The following is a 17,094-nucleotide window of genomic DNA, read 5'->3' as shown; positions in this document are numbered from 1 at the left end:
CCCGGGCGCGCCCCGCACTGGCCCCGAGGGTGGCGGCCGCGGCGGCCCCGGGTTCCCCGCGGCGGTGACCGGCCCGGCGCTCACCGGGCACGGCCGCGGCACCTGCCCGGGCGCTGCTGGGGCCGCCCACGCCGCCCGCCCCGGTTCCGGCCGCCGCCGCCCCTCCCTCGCCCGGTGGGTTCCGGGTCGCACATGAAGGCGGAGGCGCCGCCGCCGCTCTCGGTAGGTGCTGCGGCGGGGGCGAGGGGGAGCGGGCCCCGGCCGGGCCGCCCGGCGCTCCCCTGCCGGCACCGGCGCTGCCGTCGCCCGGGGGGGCCCCGGGGCCGCGCGTGGGAGCTGTCCCGGCCCGACCCCCGGCCGAGGCCGCGTCCCCGCAGGGCTGCCCGCCGCACCGGGAGGGAGGGAGCTGCCGCGGCCGGAGCCGCTGCCGGGGCGGTGGCTGCAGCCGGGGCAGCGGCTGCCGGCGGCGTGACCCGCCCGGGCCGGGCAGCCCCAGCCCCGGTAGGTGGAGGCCGGCCCCGCGTAGCCGGGCAGGGCTGCCCGCACCGAGGGGCGAGCACGGCGGGGGACAGCACCTGCGAGGGCGACGGCAGCCCGGCTACAGAAAGTAAAACCAGAACCGTGCTTGACCTGGCTTTGACCTCCTCCTCGCGGGGCTGTCTGGAGCCTCAGGGAGTGATGAGCAGTCCCAGGTCACCTTCCCCTGCAGAGAAAACTGCTCATTCTCTGCCGCTGCTGAGAATGCCTAAGCCATGGGTCAGAACCCCACAGACGCCTGCCAGGACAAAATGAATGTGGTCAATAATATGAAAAAATTCACGTTCATGAGAAACTGGAGCTGGAAAGTGCTGGAAGAGGCCCTTGCTGTCTTCCAGGTCATTTATGTGTTTGGCATAGAAATAATTACTTCCTAATTTTTTTCTTCCTTGTTTTTTAGAATAGTTAAAAAGTCATGATGTGATTTAAGTAATTCAGTAAATCAGGTTGAAGTCTTGGCAGCTACCTGAGTTTCTCAAAATTTTTTGAGAAGATTGGCTAATTTATAAATTACACAACTGAAAACATTACAGTTCTATGAATGTGGGTAAGTTGAAGATCTGCTACAGATAAGGTAAAACACTCAAATTAGAAAGCTCATATGCTTTAGGTTGTACTACAATCCACGGGAGGAAACAATATTTTAAAATATCCATTTATTTAAATATAGATATACTCCATGGTGCTGTTTTCATATACATTTTAAATGAGGTGCTTTATTCTGGATATGTCTTAGAAATAACTTGTAATGGGTTTGGAGGGGGGGAAAAAGCAAAACCCCCCAGGTGTTTGCTGAAAGGAATGAATGCCAGCATTTGTGAGACAGCATCATTTGCAAAAGCTGTTTCCCAAGCCACACCTTTGGGTTCCTCCCACTCTTCAAGTATGCTATTAATGCTAGAAACTGAAAATGGCTCAGAAAGTCAATCCAGAGTGTGTTCCTGCTTATTTCCATTAGTGATGTAAGGGAGGGCTGTGTGTACAGACCAGGCAAAGGCACGTCATCATTTGAATGCTCAAAAATAATGCTGAGATATGATACAATACCAAATATCCTCCTTCCTTTCTTTTTGTGGGGACCTCAGTCAAAGGGGGTTGTTTGGGTTGTTTCTTGTATTTGTAGAAGGTTCCTGAAATTGAGTATTTTAGAATATTTATTTTTGCACAGTTGTGAATGCATAGAAGGATTCTGAAAGAAGAATTACTGATAAAAGCTTCTGCCTTCCCTTTTCCTTGAAAAAGCATGAAACTGGCTTAAGTCTTATCTACACATAACCTGAACTCAGTTGGCTTCTGTGTAGCAATTGCCCATTACAAATGATCACACAGTTGGTGAATTATGCTGCTATTTGCACTCCCGTTAGAATGAACAATAGTTTTGCTTTTCATTTTACATTGTTTGTGGCATCACATTTGTTTTCCCAACTATTTTGGCAGGCACCCAGCTGCCTCCCTTCCTGCACGCTCCCTGACTTAGCTGATGAGTGTTTGTGTGTTCCCTGCCCCGATAAAGTTCTGCTCCACAGCCAGGTCCTGCCTGCAGATCTGCAGCCCCCAGGGCTCAGCACTTTGCTCCTGTAGCTTGTCTCGTCAGGCTTGCAGTGAAACCTGCTTTAAATCCTAATCCTTGTTGCTACCTAGGGAGAGATGAAGGTGTGGGCAGCCTTAGGGCACAGATTTTCAAATTCCTCCAATGCATTAAGACTTAAGGGCCAAATGTGTTTGGATCCCCACCAGCACAGCACACTTGTTGTGTTGTGTGTTGTTGGTTGTTCTGTGTCAGGGAAAAGCTCTGATGAATATGGCCTGCAAGAGGAGACCAAGAGGAACTACATCATTTTAGCAGCAAAAGCAAAGTCATGCTGGGTGAGAGTAACTCCAGATAGCACAGCAGGCAGGAGACAAGCCTGGCTGCAAGGCAGCTGTGCAAGGAGAGACCCTGGGGGTCCTGACGAGCAGCTGGTTGGATTTGATTCCTCCAGCGGGGTCCAGCTTCGTACTGGGCTGTGTTAGCAAGAGTACAGCCAGTAGGTCACGTGAATTATTATTTTCCACTCTGTTAAGCACTCATAATCCCCAAAAAATGGAATACTGTGCCCAGTTGTGAGCTCTCTACTGAAAGAAAAAGCTGAGAATTCAGTGGAGGAGCCATACAGGGCAGGAGCACTTACAAGAAGATACAAGCACGTGCAAGGCAGGAACACTGGATTTTGTTCAGTACAGGGCAAAAAGAATAAGGGCAGAGCCAGTTGACATTTTTTAAGCTACCTCATGGGCACAGGACAATGTAGAGCCAAACTCTCCTTTGTGGTACAGCGTGCCAGGGATGAGAAGCAAGTGTCACAAATTGCAGGGAAAAAAATTCCCACAGCTAAAGAAGAAAATAAATCAGGTGGTTAAACAATCAGTTTTCTGACTACTGACAAGGGTGGGGATTTTGCACTTGACTAGACAAGGCTCTCCACATCCTGACCTGATTTTGAAGGTTTCCCTGCTTTGAGCACAGCTTGGACTAGAGACCTCCCAAGTTTCTTTCCAGTCTAAATTATTCCACACTTCTAAGAAAGCAAGGGACCCCCACCAAGCTCGAGCCACCTGTCCATATGGCAGTAAGCTAAACAGCTTTGGATACCCGACACCAGCAAGCTCGAGTTTATTTTGGGCACAGCTGATGCACAAGAAAATATCACTATCTGCGTAAAACACCTCTTTGTAGTGATGTAACTGACAGCCACGAGCTCTTGAATACAAAAATGTCTGAGTTTCCATAGAAACTAACTTGGTTAATCCTTCCTGATCCAGCCATTTCTCTACAGCAGAGTCAAGGCTGTCAGCACTTTACAAAAAGACACCCCCAAACCCACACATGCACCTGACATTAGGGGCATCTCTCTGAGCTGGATGCTGGTCACACAAGGGGTGAATACTTGGCTAGGTGTGTATCATACCACACCACACCAACAACAGGCTTCAGCACTGTGAATGATCTCTACCATGTTAAAGCACAGCATCCCTCACCAGCAAAGAGGGGCTGAGTTAGCTGTAATGGTAGCACAGGAGCACCATGTGTGACAATTGATCTGTGTTGAAAAATACCATTAGGACAGACATTGCATTCTTCTCTACCCTATCTGTTTTGCCATGCCTTTAACTTTTCCCCTCTGCTTGTAGTTGAGTTACTCCATTCCTAGACCTGGTGTTCTTGAAAGAATAAGGATTTTTAGTGAGCACAAGAGCAACCAGCATACCGGTTTCTCACCATTTTGCCATTGATCAAACTACAGTGCATTCCCTAATTTCCTCCTGTCCCAGTGCCAACTTCCTCAGTCATAAGCCACCTTTATACCTTTATTATGAAAACAAGTATTCTGTGGTTGATCAGAGAGGGGATTTTATTTTTAAAAATCACCGTGACTCTTCTCATGGGTAGTTAATGAATTATTTCAGTTGAATAATCAGAAGCTAAGACCTCTGCTTTTCTTCATGCCAGTAATCTGCAGAAGCATGTTGTAGAATTTGAATACAAGACAACCACAGAGTTATCTGCAAGTCACTGAGACATTTAGCTTTCACTGTGTTCATAGCTTATTACCAGAGACCACTGGTGATACAGTGAACTTTGTGTGTAATACAGGAAAGAGAAGGGAGTACTCGAGTTCTTTGCTCCCTCCATTGCAAGGCACGGCTGCCTTCTCTTGGTTCCCAGATGAAATCCAGACACAGAATGTAGAAGATTTCAGTCTACTGAAAAAGAGCAGTCTTGTGTTTCTAGGTACCCCTGAGGGTTTTTCCATTTATGGGGGATTTTTTTGCCTGTTGTAATTTTTTTAACTCCTTGATTCAAAGTGATCAAATAGTCAACATCTTTCTACACTTGCCTGCAGACATGCACATACAATCCCTGATCCCATATGCTTTCTTTTTTATGTACTGGAAACTCAGTTGTAATACCTTAAAATTAATCACTACATCAACCCACATCCTCTAAAAGACAAAAACTAACATAACTGCAGGCTCAAATACATTGTGCAGCCAGCAAAGAAAATATCTAGCCTGATTTTCTCTGCAATTTCAAAGTGGTCAGAACAAGGACTTCCCTGTTTCTGCAGACAACATCCCACAGCACATGAGACAATACTTCTTATCTTTGCTACTGTTAAAGAAGCACAGTGAACTCAAAGAATTCCTCCTCTTTTCCACCTGCAGGGTTAGTTCTGCAGCACTCAGCCACTGAAGCCCACTGCTAACAGCTGACCACCAGTACTGAGAAACTTTCTCAAGAAGAGAAGGGAAAGAAAACATATTACTCAAATTTCTAACAGCTTGACTCAGTCACAGAGCTGTTCTCACAATAACAGAAATAAGAGAGCAGAGAAGCCTTAGGTACATCCTACGAGCAAGAAGCTGACAGTAGAGAGGCTTAGGATAGAGGAACAAACCTGTTCTGTCTCTCTATCCAGAACTGTCCTGCTTACATCACATTTAGGCAGCTTTGGGTTGTTTTTAGGTTTTTTAAATAAAGATTAGGCAAAATAGATCTTTAGACAGTAACAAAGGCACTAAGCACACGGGTCAGACCGCACAGTTTGAGAAGCAGGGTGCTGTGCTAACAGCAATATCCCTCCTCAGCAATTTTGTAATCAGCATTTGGAACAATACCCAAAAAAATACACAAAATGATCAATCAGCTCAGTGAACACACTGCATTTAGTCCAGAAACCTCAAATGCCAAATCCATCCCACTTCTCTTTCAAAGAAGCCCACAGCACAACCCCACTAACCCTGCCACAGCAGCTGCTCCTGTACCTTCCTGCCCTCCCGAGCCCAGCTGCTCCTGGTGCAGCTGTTGCAGAGCTGGGCACACTCAGCTGAGGGAATCCTGCTGGCCACATCCCCCACAGCCACCCCGTGGCCCCCTACCCTCCTTGGTCTTACACCTATTTTCTAACAGCTCCTAAAACTACCTAGGCAAGAGTTAAGAGGCTTTTGGCTCAAGGAAGACTTAACCACATATGTCAGTCAGACTTTATAGATTAATACCACAAATGTTCACCTTTAATTTTTTAGGCTGGGAGCAGTTCATTAGGATGATGTACAAGCATGAGTGACCACCCTGAGGGACAGTCCAGTGCACCAGTGACAGCTGAGGTACAGCCCAGGGGCAGGAGCTGGAAACAGGAGGTCAGGACTGCCAGAATTCAGAAAGCAAAGCATAGCAAAAAATCTGTAGGTTCAGCTGTTACCCAGCCAAAAATCAGCTGTGGAGGATGGTTCAGCTGCAGTCCCAGCATCTCTTCTTGGCCACACTGGGTGGTCACAGCAGAGCTGGTTTGTTCAGCTCTAGATAATGGTTGTGGCACAATTGAGGTCTGTATCTACTGAAACTAAGTGTGAGATAAACTCCCTGCAGATCTCCAAGACAGCCCCCACTTGTCCCTGAGAGCTATTCAGATACTAATGCTCATACTGGCTACAGAAGCACTAAATAATTTATCCTTTTAATGTATTTCTATTTTCTCTCTTTCATAATACCATTTAATCTTCCTGGTTCCAGTTACCACATTGATAAGATCAGATCTCTTCTGGGGCTTTACTTGCTGAAAGCCTCACCCCCTTTCTGTTACTTTTTCAGATTATTTGGATAGAGAATATATTCTGAACAGTAACTATCTACAGTCATATTAAATGAAATTAAATAAATAAAGGCTTGCATTATTATATGGGTTTCCCACTCTACCCTGCATGTATCTGTGTCTGTAACCTGCTTCTCCTACAATACATTTCTTTGCTAACACTTGTTACAGGGCTTCAGTGGCCTGTGTTGTTTTATTTCTCACTTATCTTGCCTTGGCCTCTCTCCCACCAATGACTGCAGTATATGATACATTATAAGGTTGTATCAAAGGTCATGGTGTTTGTCCTAATCCTGAAATGTCCTTGGATTCAGAAAATAGTTAACTTGTTGCATTTACTTCTGCTTTTTGATACAGTGATTTTACTTCCATAGGGACTTTTTTTGATACAGCTCTCTAAGAAGAAGAAAAGATGTAACCTGTTTTGGAGCTTTAACCACATTAAACCACATTAACAGAGTTAATCTTAATCAGTCCCTCATTTGGGCCATATGTCACCCTACTTTGGTTTTGCTGCGTTTATTTCCTTTTAGTGGAATGGGAAATTTCTGATCAACATCATGTAACACTCACTGTTTCACTTGCCTTTCTTGCTACATTATTTCCCTTGCCTCAATCCATCACTCTTAGTGTTTCCCAGGAGCAAATGCAATGATACACTAATGTTTTGTCTGCTTTCATTTGATTTCTAGGAAAAGCATCAACCTGTCATGAAAAATAAGCCATTACTCATCTCCTCAGCTGATGATGGATAGTTTTCCCTCTCTAATCGACCTGAGTGCTCCCCAGAAGGCTGTTTTGTCAGAGCTCCTCTTCTGAGCGGCTGTCTTGGTTTTGCTGGCAAAGAGCAGATAAACATAAATACACTTTCTCATCCCATTCACCACCAGCAGCACCTTCCTTTTGTTGAGGGCAGCGCAGGGTAGCTTCCTCAGGCAGAACAATAAACATTCTCCTATTTCTTGGTGTCATCTGGGTAGCACCTTCCTCGCTGCCCATTCCCAGCGTACCTGCAGTACTTGGAGATCTCCAGTGCTGCCCTCACTGTCTGTGGCTGGCACAATGAAACAATGGTTCCATTTCTTCACTCTTTGTTTGGATTTGCTGGGTTTGTTCTCTTTTGCTTCCCTGACTGCTGCTAACCCCTTGTGACTATCCCTTGTGGCACTAAGCTATTTCCCAGGCTGCTGAAGAGAGGATCTTCTGAATGTGTTAGCAGCCATATCAGCTCACTTACTTCCTTTTGCTAATGGGGGGTGTTGTTTTAATGTGTGCTGACAACTGGATAGAATCTATAAGCCCTGACTGCCACAACTTGTGACATTCTTCAAAGACAATGGACAGGGTAAATTACAGGATGGTAGAAGAGGACTCCTGAGATTTTGATTGCTTAACCATAGACATGAAACAATCACTTGCAGATAGCTTTTTACAGGTGTTTCCCAATGTGCCATAGGGGACCTTCCCAGTGTGTCAGTGGCAGCCCTAGAAAAAGGTACAGGATGGCCTTGGACAGTGCCCATTCTGGAGGAAATACCTCCTCTCTGCAGGGAGTCACGGGGAAGTGGAAAGTAGTTGTGCATGCTAGCTTGAAATTGCCAAAATAAAGAAACTCACTTTGAAACCTGCAGTTTTGTACAGTATTTTGTACAATTAAGGTTGGAAATGTGCTTAGCTACAGAAAATGCAAAAAGCAAACACAGGGAGAGAGAGGAGAGAGGAGATTCTGTGGTAAAATATTAAGAGAAAGATGGAAGGTGCAGTTTATATTGCAGAAATGTTACCTGAGAATACCAGGCAGTTTGGAATTTGGCAAAATTTTGGTCCATTTTTTGTTGCAGATGATGCAGAAATACAAAAGAAACAAGGGATTTTGGTAATGGATTGGGAAGTGAAATTCTTGCTAATTAAAAAGAAATATTCATCTGATGTATACTCTGGTATTGGTCCGAAAACCCAGGAGTCAGAATATCTGTTTTTGGAAAACCTTATTCTACCGCTTTGGTGTGCTGATGTCCATCTGTGTGTTTTCAGTATAATTTGGAATAATTTGTTCAGGACAGAACTGTCTCTCCATTGACTGAAGAGTTGCTTTATTTTCTGTGACAGGCAAGGCTCAGCAGACCGTGTGTAAAGCAAAAGGCACAAACCTTGCCGATTCTGTTGTCTCACAGATTTCATTCTGCTGCAGCTGGTGGCTGAGCACTTCTGCCTGGGATGGCGGAGGACCAGGAGCTGACTCAGGCACACGGAGCTGCACTGGAGCCCGCGGTGCAGCAGCGCAGCAGCAGCACTTACCGCAGCGCAGAGCACTCGCAGGCGCTGCTCAGCGGGCTGGTGTCGCTGCGGGACAGCAGCATCCTCTTCGATGTGGTCCTGGTGGTGGAGGACAAACCCATCGAGGCTCACCGCATCCTTCTGGCCGCCTCCTGTGACTACTTCAGGTACGCTGCAGCAACGGGCACTGTCTGGCTGTTAGTCACAACTGTGACAGCCAAAGCTTCTGGCTGGGCAGGCTCCTTCTGAATGGAAAACCAGACCCGTAAGATGGAGCTGAGGCTGTTGGAGCCACATTTCTCCTCACAGAGAAAAGCAAGGCAATCTTCCCAAGAATATTGCCGGGATTCACATTCTCTGAACTTCTAGAGAATGATCAAAACAATTCTCATCTCATTTGCTGTGCCTGTGTGTGTGCAAAAGCAGAATGCAATATGGAGATTGTTTACCCAGAGTGATGGTGTTTTGTTTCCTTGGCCTGTGTGTGTGTGTGTGTCGGGACTGTCGGCTGACAGCCACGAGATTCTGTGCTGTGGAGTGCAGTGCAGTGCTTGGCAGATTCAGCTCAGATGTAATGTAACATAGTGTAATATAGTATAATAAAGTAATTAATTAGCCTTCTTTTGCTGTTCCTACAGTACTGCCTCCTGCCTGTTCCTGTGTCATTCTTGGCACAAGAGTGACAGGCTGTTTCAAAATACTAACTAGGGCTTTATTCATCTCTCTGTTATTTCTCTGCAGAAATAAAGCTCTTGTTCCTGCATACTGAGCTTACCTCCACTAAATTCTCTGTGGTACTTGGAGGTTTATAAAGAGGAGAGACTGTCTGAACTGGTGTCTTCTGTATAAGTGCACTCTAAGTGGCTTTTAATATATCCTTAGCATTGTAAGACTTTGCCCATGGTGGTGATCATTTCATAATACACAAGAACTCGCTGGAGCTGGGTCACTGTTGTTTGTCTATAGGGTGACTCACTGGCCATTAACCAGGCAGTCCCCAGGCAACTTGATGAGCAGTTCCTTTGTTTTCATAGAGCCAACGCCCAAGTCAATCCAGACAAACTTCTAACTGAAGAAAGAACTGCTGTACCTTGGAAAAAAATCCCACTGTCCCAAGTTCCTCTGTGTTTCCTCTTCCCCCACACCCCGAGTATCTGCCTTTGACCATTGACTACCCATATATACTGGGTGTGCATTGAAGTCCTTCACCTGTGAACTCTACCTTCTAGGTTGCCCCTACTGTTTTCCTGCACAATGAAGTGTTACTTTCTTAGGACCTAAAGGCCTGTATTCTTAACTGAGAGAAGAGGAAATCACATTAAAGTGTCTAGCTAGGTTTTGTATTTCCAAATATTTTTTTTTATGTTCCCAGGACAACATAGGATGAGCAAACTGGAAATAGCTTCAATGCAAATCTGCCATAGCCCATGCCATTGTCTGTTTTGCAGAGGAATGTTTGCAGGAGGATTGAGAGAGATGGAACAAGAAGAAGTTCATATTCATGGCATCTCCTACAATGCAATGTGTAAAATCTTGAACTTCATTTACACTTCTGAGCTGGAACTCAGTGTGAACAGTGTACAGGAAACCTTAGCTGCAGCCTGTCAGCTTCAGGTGAGATACTTGGAGATGTGACAAAAAAAAACCAAGAAACAAAAGCAATGATGAAAGAAAACAGGGATATCTGGCTAGAGGGAGGGTTAAGAGGTGAGCAGGAGCATGGGCATGATAAGAAGGATTTCTGGGATGCTGTATCCACTGGAACTAACTGTGGAAGGGTAGGAACAATGAGTGGGTACTTGCTCATCTCATTTGTGCCAATGGTTTCATTAGTTAAAACATAACCCATTTCATCTAGAGGAGTATTTTATATAGCATTCACTTTCACTGATGTGTTTGTGAAAGCTTCCCTGAATCAGAATATCCTTGGCCTATGGTAAGGAATAGGGTTTGCTGCTCAGAAATTGTGCTGCTCAAGGTGAGTCCACAGGCACATGACCTCTCCTGACCCCATCACTACAGGAAATCCTGCCACTATGGTTTGCACTAAGTGCAGGGTTCATGTGCTTTTAAGACAAGGTTTTTTTCCTCTAATTTCCCCTGCAGCTAACTGCTGCACAAGGCTTTGGTACTAAATCTTAAACTTTGTGAGTGCTTGCTGTGGTTGGTTTTTACACACTTTGTTAGCAGGGGAGCTCTTGGACAGCAGTTAGTTTTGTTTGCCAGTAGTTCCTCCTGTCAGATATAATCAAATTGTGTTCAGAAGACAATACTAAATATTCATTTTACTTTCCGATGGCTTCCTATGCTCTTGGGTGATCTATTTGTTACAGATACAGTCTTTGATATAGCATGTCTATAGTGCTCTGGGAAAACAAGCACAGAGTGTCTGAATCACCATGTCCTGTGTCTGTTTTCCTGGCTGCTCCCAGGCAGGCTGCAGAGCAGGCAGTGCCCAGGGTCCCACATGGCTTGGATTGCTGCTACACCTGAAGCCAAACTTAGTCTTGCAGTACAGCATGGCTAGAAGAGCTGTATTATATTCATCCCCATGCCCGTGCTGAGTTCTCTTTCTCTGGGGAAAGGTGAATAGGGCACAAGTGACCATGGTGGTCAGACTGTGAGGAGAGCAGCCATTTCATGGATAATTTCCTTACTATCATCCCAGGCTTCAGTCTCTCAAGTGTGGGGCAGGTGGTGTCTGAAATGAAAAAACCTCTGTCTCTTGCAGATTCCAGAAGTCATTAAGTTCTGCTGTGATTTCCTCATGTCCTGGGTAGATGAAGAGAACATCCTTGATGTGTACAGACTAGCTGACCACTATGACTTAAAGCATTTGAGTGAGCAGCTGGACTCCTACATTCTGAAGAACTTCACAGCTTTCTCAAGGACACAAGTGTACCGACAGCTGCCCCTGCAGAAGGTCTACTCCCTTCTCAGCAGCAACCGTTTGGAGGTTAACTATGAGTTTGAAGTTTATGATGGAGCACTTTTTTATCATTATTCTCCAGAGGAACTGGAGACAGATCAGGTCTCCCTGATGGAGCCCCTTAAGCTACTTGAGACAGTTCGTTTTCCTCTGATGGAACCCCAGATCCTGCAAAGGCTTCATGACAAATTAAGTCCATGTCCTTTAAAAGATACAGTTGCAGATGCATTAATGTACCACAAGAATGAATGTCTTCAGCCAATGCTCCAGAGCTCCCAGACACAGCTGAGATCAGAGTTCCAGTGTGTAGTGGGATTTGGAGGGATGCATTCTACTCCATCCATTGTCCTCAGTGATCAAGCCAAGTATCTGAACCCCTTGTTGGGGGAGTGGAGGCACTTTACAGCTGCACTAGCCCCCAGAATGTCCAACCAAGGGATTGCTGTTCTCAATAATTTTGTATATTTAATTGGTGGAGACAACAATGTAAGTGGTTTTCGAGCAGAGTCAAGGTGTTGGAGGTAAGATAAAGATAATCCTGCTATTAATTTTATTGCCACCCTGTTGCCCATTTCTGCGTCAGTAAGCCAGTAGACAGTCAGTACACTTGCCAGCCAAAAGATTAGGAACTGAGCAGGAGCCTCACTGAAAGAAAACACAAGAAATGAGCTTCATAGTAACAGGAAGCTCCCAGCAGTGAGCTTATGAGACAAAGCTGAGCCTGACAGTGCAAAAACAGCTACTCTTTCAAGAGTATTACTTGTGCTTCTTTCTGCCTTGTTGGAGGAGGGAAGTAGTAAAGGTGTGGGAAGCAGTAATGAGCCTGAACTCTAGGCTGTCTAGATGTTCTCTAACTAGCATTTTCTGAAAGTCTTCTATGTGTAGTTTTTGTCCCAATACAAAAGGATTTAAAATAAAATGCTATTACCAACAGATTTTCACAAATCTGTGTGCACAAGAGCAGCATTCCAGAGTGATTTTATATTACTGCGTGACAGGGAAGAGCAGGAGGGAGGACCAGGTTTAGACCTTCATGCCCATTACATTGCAAAAACAGATAAATACCCCTCTGTCTTTATATTGTACTCAGTTTTACAGGTCTTAGCTGAGTTGCTCTTATTTTATGGCATGCATAGTTTCAATTCTCAACCAGTTTTCTCTGTAACTAAAATTTCCAGATGAGAGAGATAGTTTGACATGAAAGTGAATAATGAGATTCACTTTGAGCAGCAGATATTTGGGGGAAAGAATCAAAGAACCCACCACATATTTATGTCCTTCTTGTTTTCTTGAAGATCCAGATTGAGTCTTTGTGCTATTTTTAGACTGTGCCACCTTGTAGAACGGCTTTGTGCAAACAGAGATTGTGATATGTAACCCGACAGCAGTGTACAAGATAATGGAAAACCTAGGCTTTGATAGCATGATTATGTCAGCTAAAGTACATCTTCTATAAATAGATTAAAACAACTTTGCTAATAATAAAATGCTGACAAGGCCAAATTTCACATCACTTAGAGATGAGCTCAATTTCAGCCGAAGACAGTGCAGTAACCCACATCCACGGAGCTGTCTGGTATTCCTGCAGTGATTCTGCAGCTGCAGGAATAACTTTCTTTGATCCCATTCTTTTACAAGGTATGACCCACGACACAACAGATGGTTCCAGATCCAGTCCCTGCAGCAAGAGCACGCTGACCTCAGTGTTTGTGTCGTGGACAACTATATTTATGCCGTCGCAGGCCGAGATTACCATGAAGACCTGAGGGAAGTGGAGAGGTATGACCCTAAAACCAACACTTGGGAATATGTGACACCTCTGAAGAAGGAGGTAAGGAGTGCATTAGCCACACATGCTACCACAGTCCCCCAATTCCTGAATTAATCTTGCTAGATGTTTTTCTCATGTGTAACTTTTAATTTGCTGATATTCAGATGGAAAGCAGTAAACTCTGTATGTGGAGTAAATGGATGACAAGACAATGAAATAATAGCACATGTGAATTACATTTTCCAGTTAAATGTTAATTTTTCCTGTTTCTTGTTGATTTTGCCTGCACCTTTATTGTGTTAATCCTTAAAGCTATTAATAAAACAAATAAGAAATGTGTGTCACTGCTGAAAATATAAAAAGCCTGAATTGAGTGCTACTAAGTAAAATAACTTGCAGTCTTGATAACACTGCTTGCATAAGAAAAATCACCAATAAAAAGGCTTCCAAGTAGATTAGGGAGTAAAGTTATAGTACGAAGGAACAATAAAGACAGAGAATGCTGCAGTTCTGGAAGTTTTATAAATTCTAGTGTGTTTTGTTCAGAAATTCACAATTAAAATATCTTAGAAAGAACTGTCCGTAAGGAAATGCTTTCTGCTTTTGATCTCTGCATAACTCATGAACAAGGTCACTCCCTTCATGTCTATTCCCCGCTTCAAAACCGGGAGAAATACAGAAATGCAGACGTGAAGCTCTTGCTTTGCCATTGCTGTGGTGTGCAGGTGTACGCCCACGCGGGAGCAGCGCTGGACGGGAAGATGTACATCACCTGTGGGAGGAGAGGAGAGGACTACCTGAAGGAGCTGCAGTGCTATGACCCAAGGACTGACCGCTGGGACGTCCTGGCCGACGGCCCCGTCCGGCGCGCGTGGCACGGCATGGCTGCACTGCTGGGAAAGCTCTACGTCATCGGGGGCAGCAACAACGACTCTGGCTACAGGAGGGACGTTCACCAGGTGAGACCTGGTCACACTGTGTCTTTTCTTGGCTTCTTGTGGATGCTGGCACTTAGATGTAATGTCCTTCTCCTACTAAGTATCCTAATAAAACTGCCTGCTCAGCTAGATGAGCTCTCCCCCACTCACCTGCAGAACTGGCAATGATTTATTTACTGTTGTCTGCCTTGAATACTTTGTCTCACCCACAAAGCATTAAAGCTCTAGCATTTGGAATTCTTATCAATTTTAAAACATCTCTGATGGATAACTTCACTGGCATTCATAATGCCCAGTAAGTAGCACATCAGTTAAATTTACTTTATGCTGTCTTTACATGCATTTTTTATAAGTGGAGTACTTTTGAATTACCAATGTGTAATTGCAGGGCAGAGCTGTTAAGGATATGTTGGGTGGCAGTTGCATAATGCAATTAAAATGTACAGTATCTGATGGTAAGGGACATCTGGAGAGAATTCTCTTGAACTTTATTCCAGCTTCTAGAACTGCTAGAGACTTGAAAAGAAGACACAAAAAGTAACTGTTTTTATAGAGCCAGTGGAGATGGCAGTATTAAATCTAGCTGAAGAGTGTGTCTGAATGATAAGAAGGTGCCTACAAATGAAAGCAGTTAGCCAAGTAGGTACCCATGAAATCTGAAACTCTCCAACATATGGCGCAGAGGCAGCTTAGCAGATTTGTCATATTTGTATGTTCCAGCACTACTTCTCTAGTGCAAACAGGTGAATTATGTCTGGGCTTATATTAGCACATGTCCCTATCTCTTTCACTTTTGTATACATTTTTGGAATGACATACAGCTGTTACTCCAGCAGCAGGGTCAGAACTTGTGATTTCAAAGCTATGTGGCAACGATGCAGAATTTTCTGCTGAGCACTGTACTTGTATTAGATAGCCACATGCTGTCTCCATTATCAACACACTGTCAGAAGACTGATGATATTCCTTCCTAATAGTTTACCTTATGGCCAGGCTCTGTCACTAGGATACAAGTCCAGTTTTGCCTCCTCTCTTTTCTTTTTTGTTTTACAGGTTGCCTGCTATAAGCCAAGCACTGATCAGTGGACAAATGTATGTCCACTTCCTGCAGGACACGGAGAGCCAGGCATTGCAGTCTTAGACAACAGGATTTATGTCTTGGGGGGCAGATCCCACAACAGGGGAATCCGCATGGACTATGTGCACATTTATGATGCAGAGAGAGACTGTTGGGAGGAAGGCCCCCAGCTGGAGGATGACATTTCTGGGATGGCTGCCTGTGTCCTCACGTTGCCCAGGGCTATTTTAATGGAAACAGAGAAGTGGCTCTCAGAATGGCACGCGGACCGAATGAAGCATCACCTTGACTTTCCACCAGAAGTTATGAGTGTATCAGACTGGGAGGAATTTGACAACTCAAGTGAAGATTAGAAAATTTTAATTTTTAATGTTTTTTTGGTTTTTTGCCAGTGGATGAGGAAATTAAGGTTTGGGGAAAGTACTTGAGAGATTTTATATGTCTTTCTTATATCATAAAAGTATCTAAAGGTTTTAAAAATAAGTGTTCTGCACAAAATGCCATTCACAGTCAATATCTACCCATCTGCAAGTGTCCTGCACAAAATGCACTTACAGTCAGTACCTGCCCACCTGCCAGAAAGCAGCGTTTTTAAAGTAACCACACAACTGCCATTTTCCCCCAGTTGTATAGAGGTTCTTGTACTCTGAAGGAGGCTTTTCTCAGCCTTCAGCATGGACAGAAAAAAAAAGCACAGAAGGCTCAGCTTGACTAGCTTCTTTCCTTCCAGCTTTTAGCTCAAAATAGCTTCTTGAGATTTTTTTTTTTCCTTTTCTTTTGGGTAATAAAACTTCCTAGCCAGCTTAATACAGGAAGGTAACACCTAGTGCTGCCCTCCTGTGCCAGGTGTCAGACAGCTTGATTAGTTTTTCAGCAAGAGTGAACATACAGAAACAGGAAGAGTAGCAGGAAAGTCTGAACCTTCATCTCATCTGGGCATGCAGCCATCCTTGTAACTGGCTGAGAGTCTGTGAACTGACACCCACTCCTGAACTTCTATACTGCAAGTTCTGTCAACACAGTGGAAAGAAGATTTCTAGAAAAATCTCTCTGTACAGAATATGGCAATCTCATCATTCCACTGTCAGACACATTTGTTCTCAACCATAAATTAATAAATTCTTGTCAGAACTTTTTTAACTGCTGTCTCTGTTTTATTAACAGTGATGTGGTGGCTGAAAGTTTCATTATATCCTACAGCAGGATTGGTGAAGTTACTCCAGCCATTGGAGATGGGCAATTTTTTCATTCTTTTATTATATGCTTTACAAGAGAATAAAGAGAACAGAGATTAGTTTGCCACAGCAAATGAAAAAAATAAGGAGATAACAAGAAGTATGGAAGATTACACTGGTCCAAGACTCTGCAGTAGCTGAACTAATGCCAGGAACTACAGCTGAGAAAGATAAGGCACAGTAAATCCTTCCTTCATGGGACCTTAAAATAATTGGTTCCTGACTCCCATCTTGCTTAACATTAAGTCAGAAGCTGATTTAAAGTCTGAACCAGTGTCATACTGAACACTATGAGATCCTTCCTCTTGGAGGGGTGGAGTAATCAGTGCACCAGAAAATCCTGAAAAACTCCCAAAAGCTTTTAAATCTTATAGCAATAATGGGCTTGCAGAAAGGCAAAACCAGTGACAATCAGAATGATGTGGGACTAGGCAAGTGTCATCACTTGTGACAAATACTGCAGATGCATGTGCTGCTTCAGAGAAATGCAGTAAGTTCCTGCATATTCCCCCTACCTGGGGGAATTGGTTATGGAAGTAAAGATGATTTCAAAACAGACCTAAATTACTCTGCTTTAGTAGACTGGGCTTCTGGAAAAAGACTCAAGAGTATTTGCACATTTGCTTAAATAAGTTCAATAGCTTTTTCTTGGTAAGAGGGGTATTTATTTGTTGGACTCCATTCTTCAGCACTGTC

General features: G+C 44.4%; 1 protein-coding gene across 3 annotated transcripts; it reads left to right on the top strand.

The window, feature by feature from the left end:
- The first annotated feature begins 89 nt into the window (after nt 1-89).
- KLHL22 (kelch like family member 22) lies at nt 90-16,303 on the top strand. Of its 3 annotated transcripts, none has more exons than XM_038151886.1 (7): nt 90-222; nt 8,345-8,614; nt 9,896-10,061; nt 11,179-11,897; nt 13,015-13,207; nt 13,873-14,106; nt 15,139-16,303. In XM_038151886.1, exons 2-7 carry the CDS (start codon nt 8,388-8,390, stop codon nt 15,514-15,516), a joined length of 1,917 nt encoding a protein of 638 aa, XP_038007814.1. In that variant the 5' UTR covers nt 90-222; nt 8,345-8,387; the 3' UTR covers nt 15,517-16,303. The 3 variants fall into 3 exon arrangements, with proteins under 3 accessions (XP_038007814.1, XP_038007813.1, XP_038007815.1); XM_038151885.1 differs by having other exon boundaries at nt 94-222; nt 8,362-8,614; XM_038151887.1 differs by having other exon boundaries at nt 101-222; nt 8,280-8,614.
- Nucleotides 16,304-17,094: the final 791 nt, after the last annotated feature.

This window comes from Motacilla alba, chromosome 15 (genome assembly GCF_015832195.1).
Source record: "Motacilla alba alba isolate MOTALB_02 chromosome 15, Motacilla_alba_V1.0_pri, whole genome shotgun sequence".
NCBI classification, from domain to species: domain Eukaryota; kingdom Metazoa; phylum Chordata; class Aves; order Passeriformes; family Motacillidae; genus Motacilla; species Motacilla alba.
Note: the sequence above shows the minus strand (reverse complement) of the source record. Positions and strands in the feature narration are given on the sequence as shown.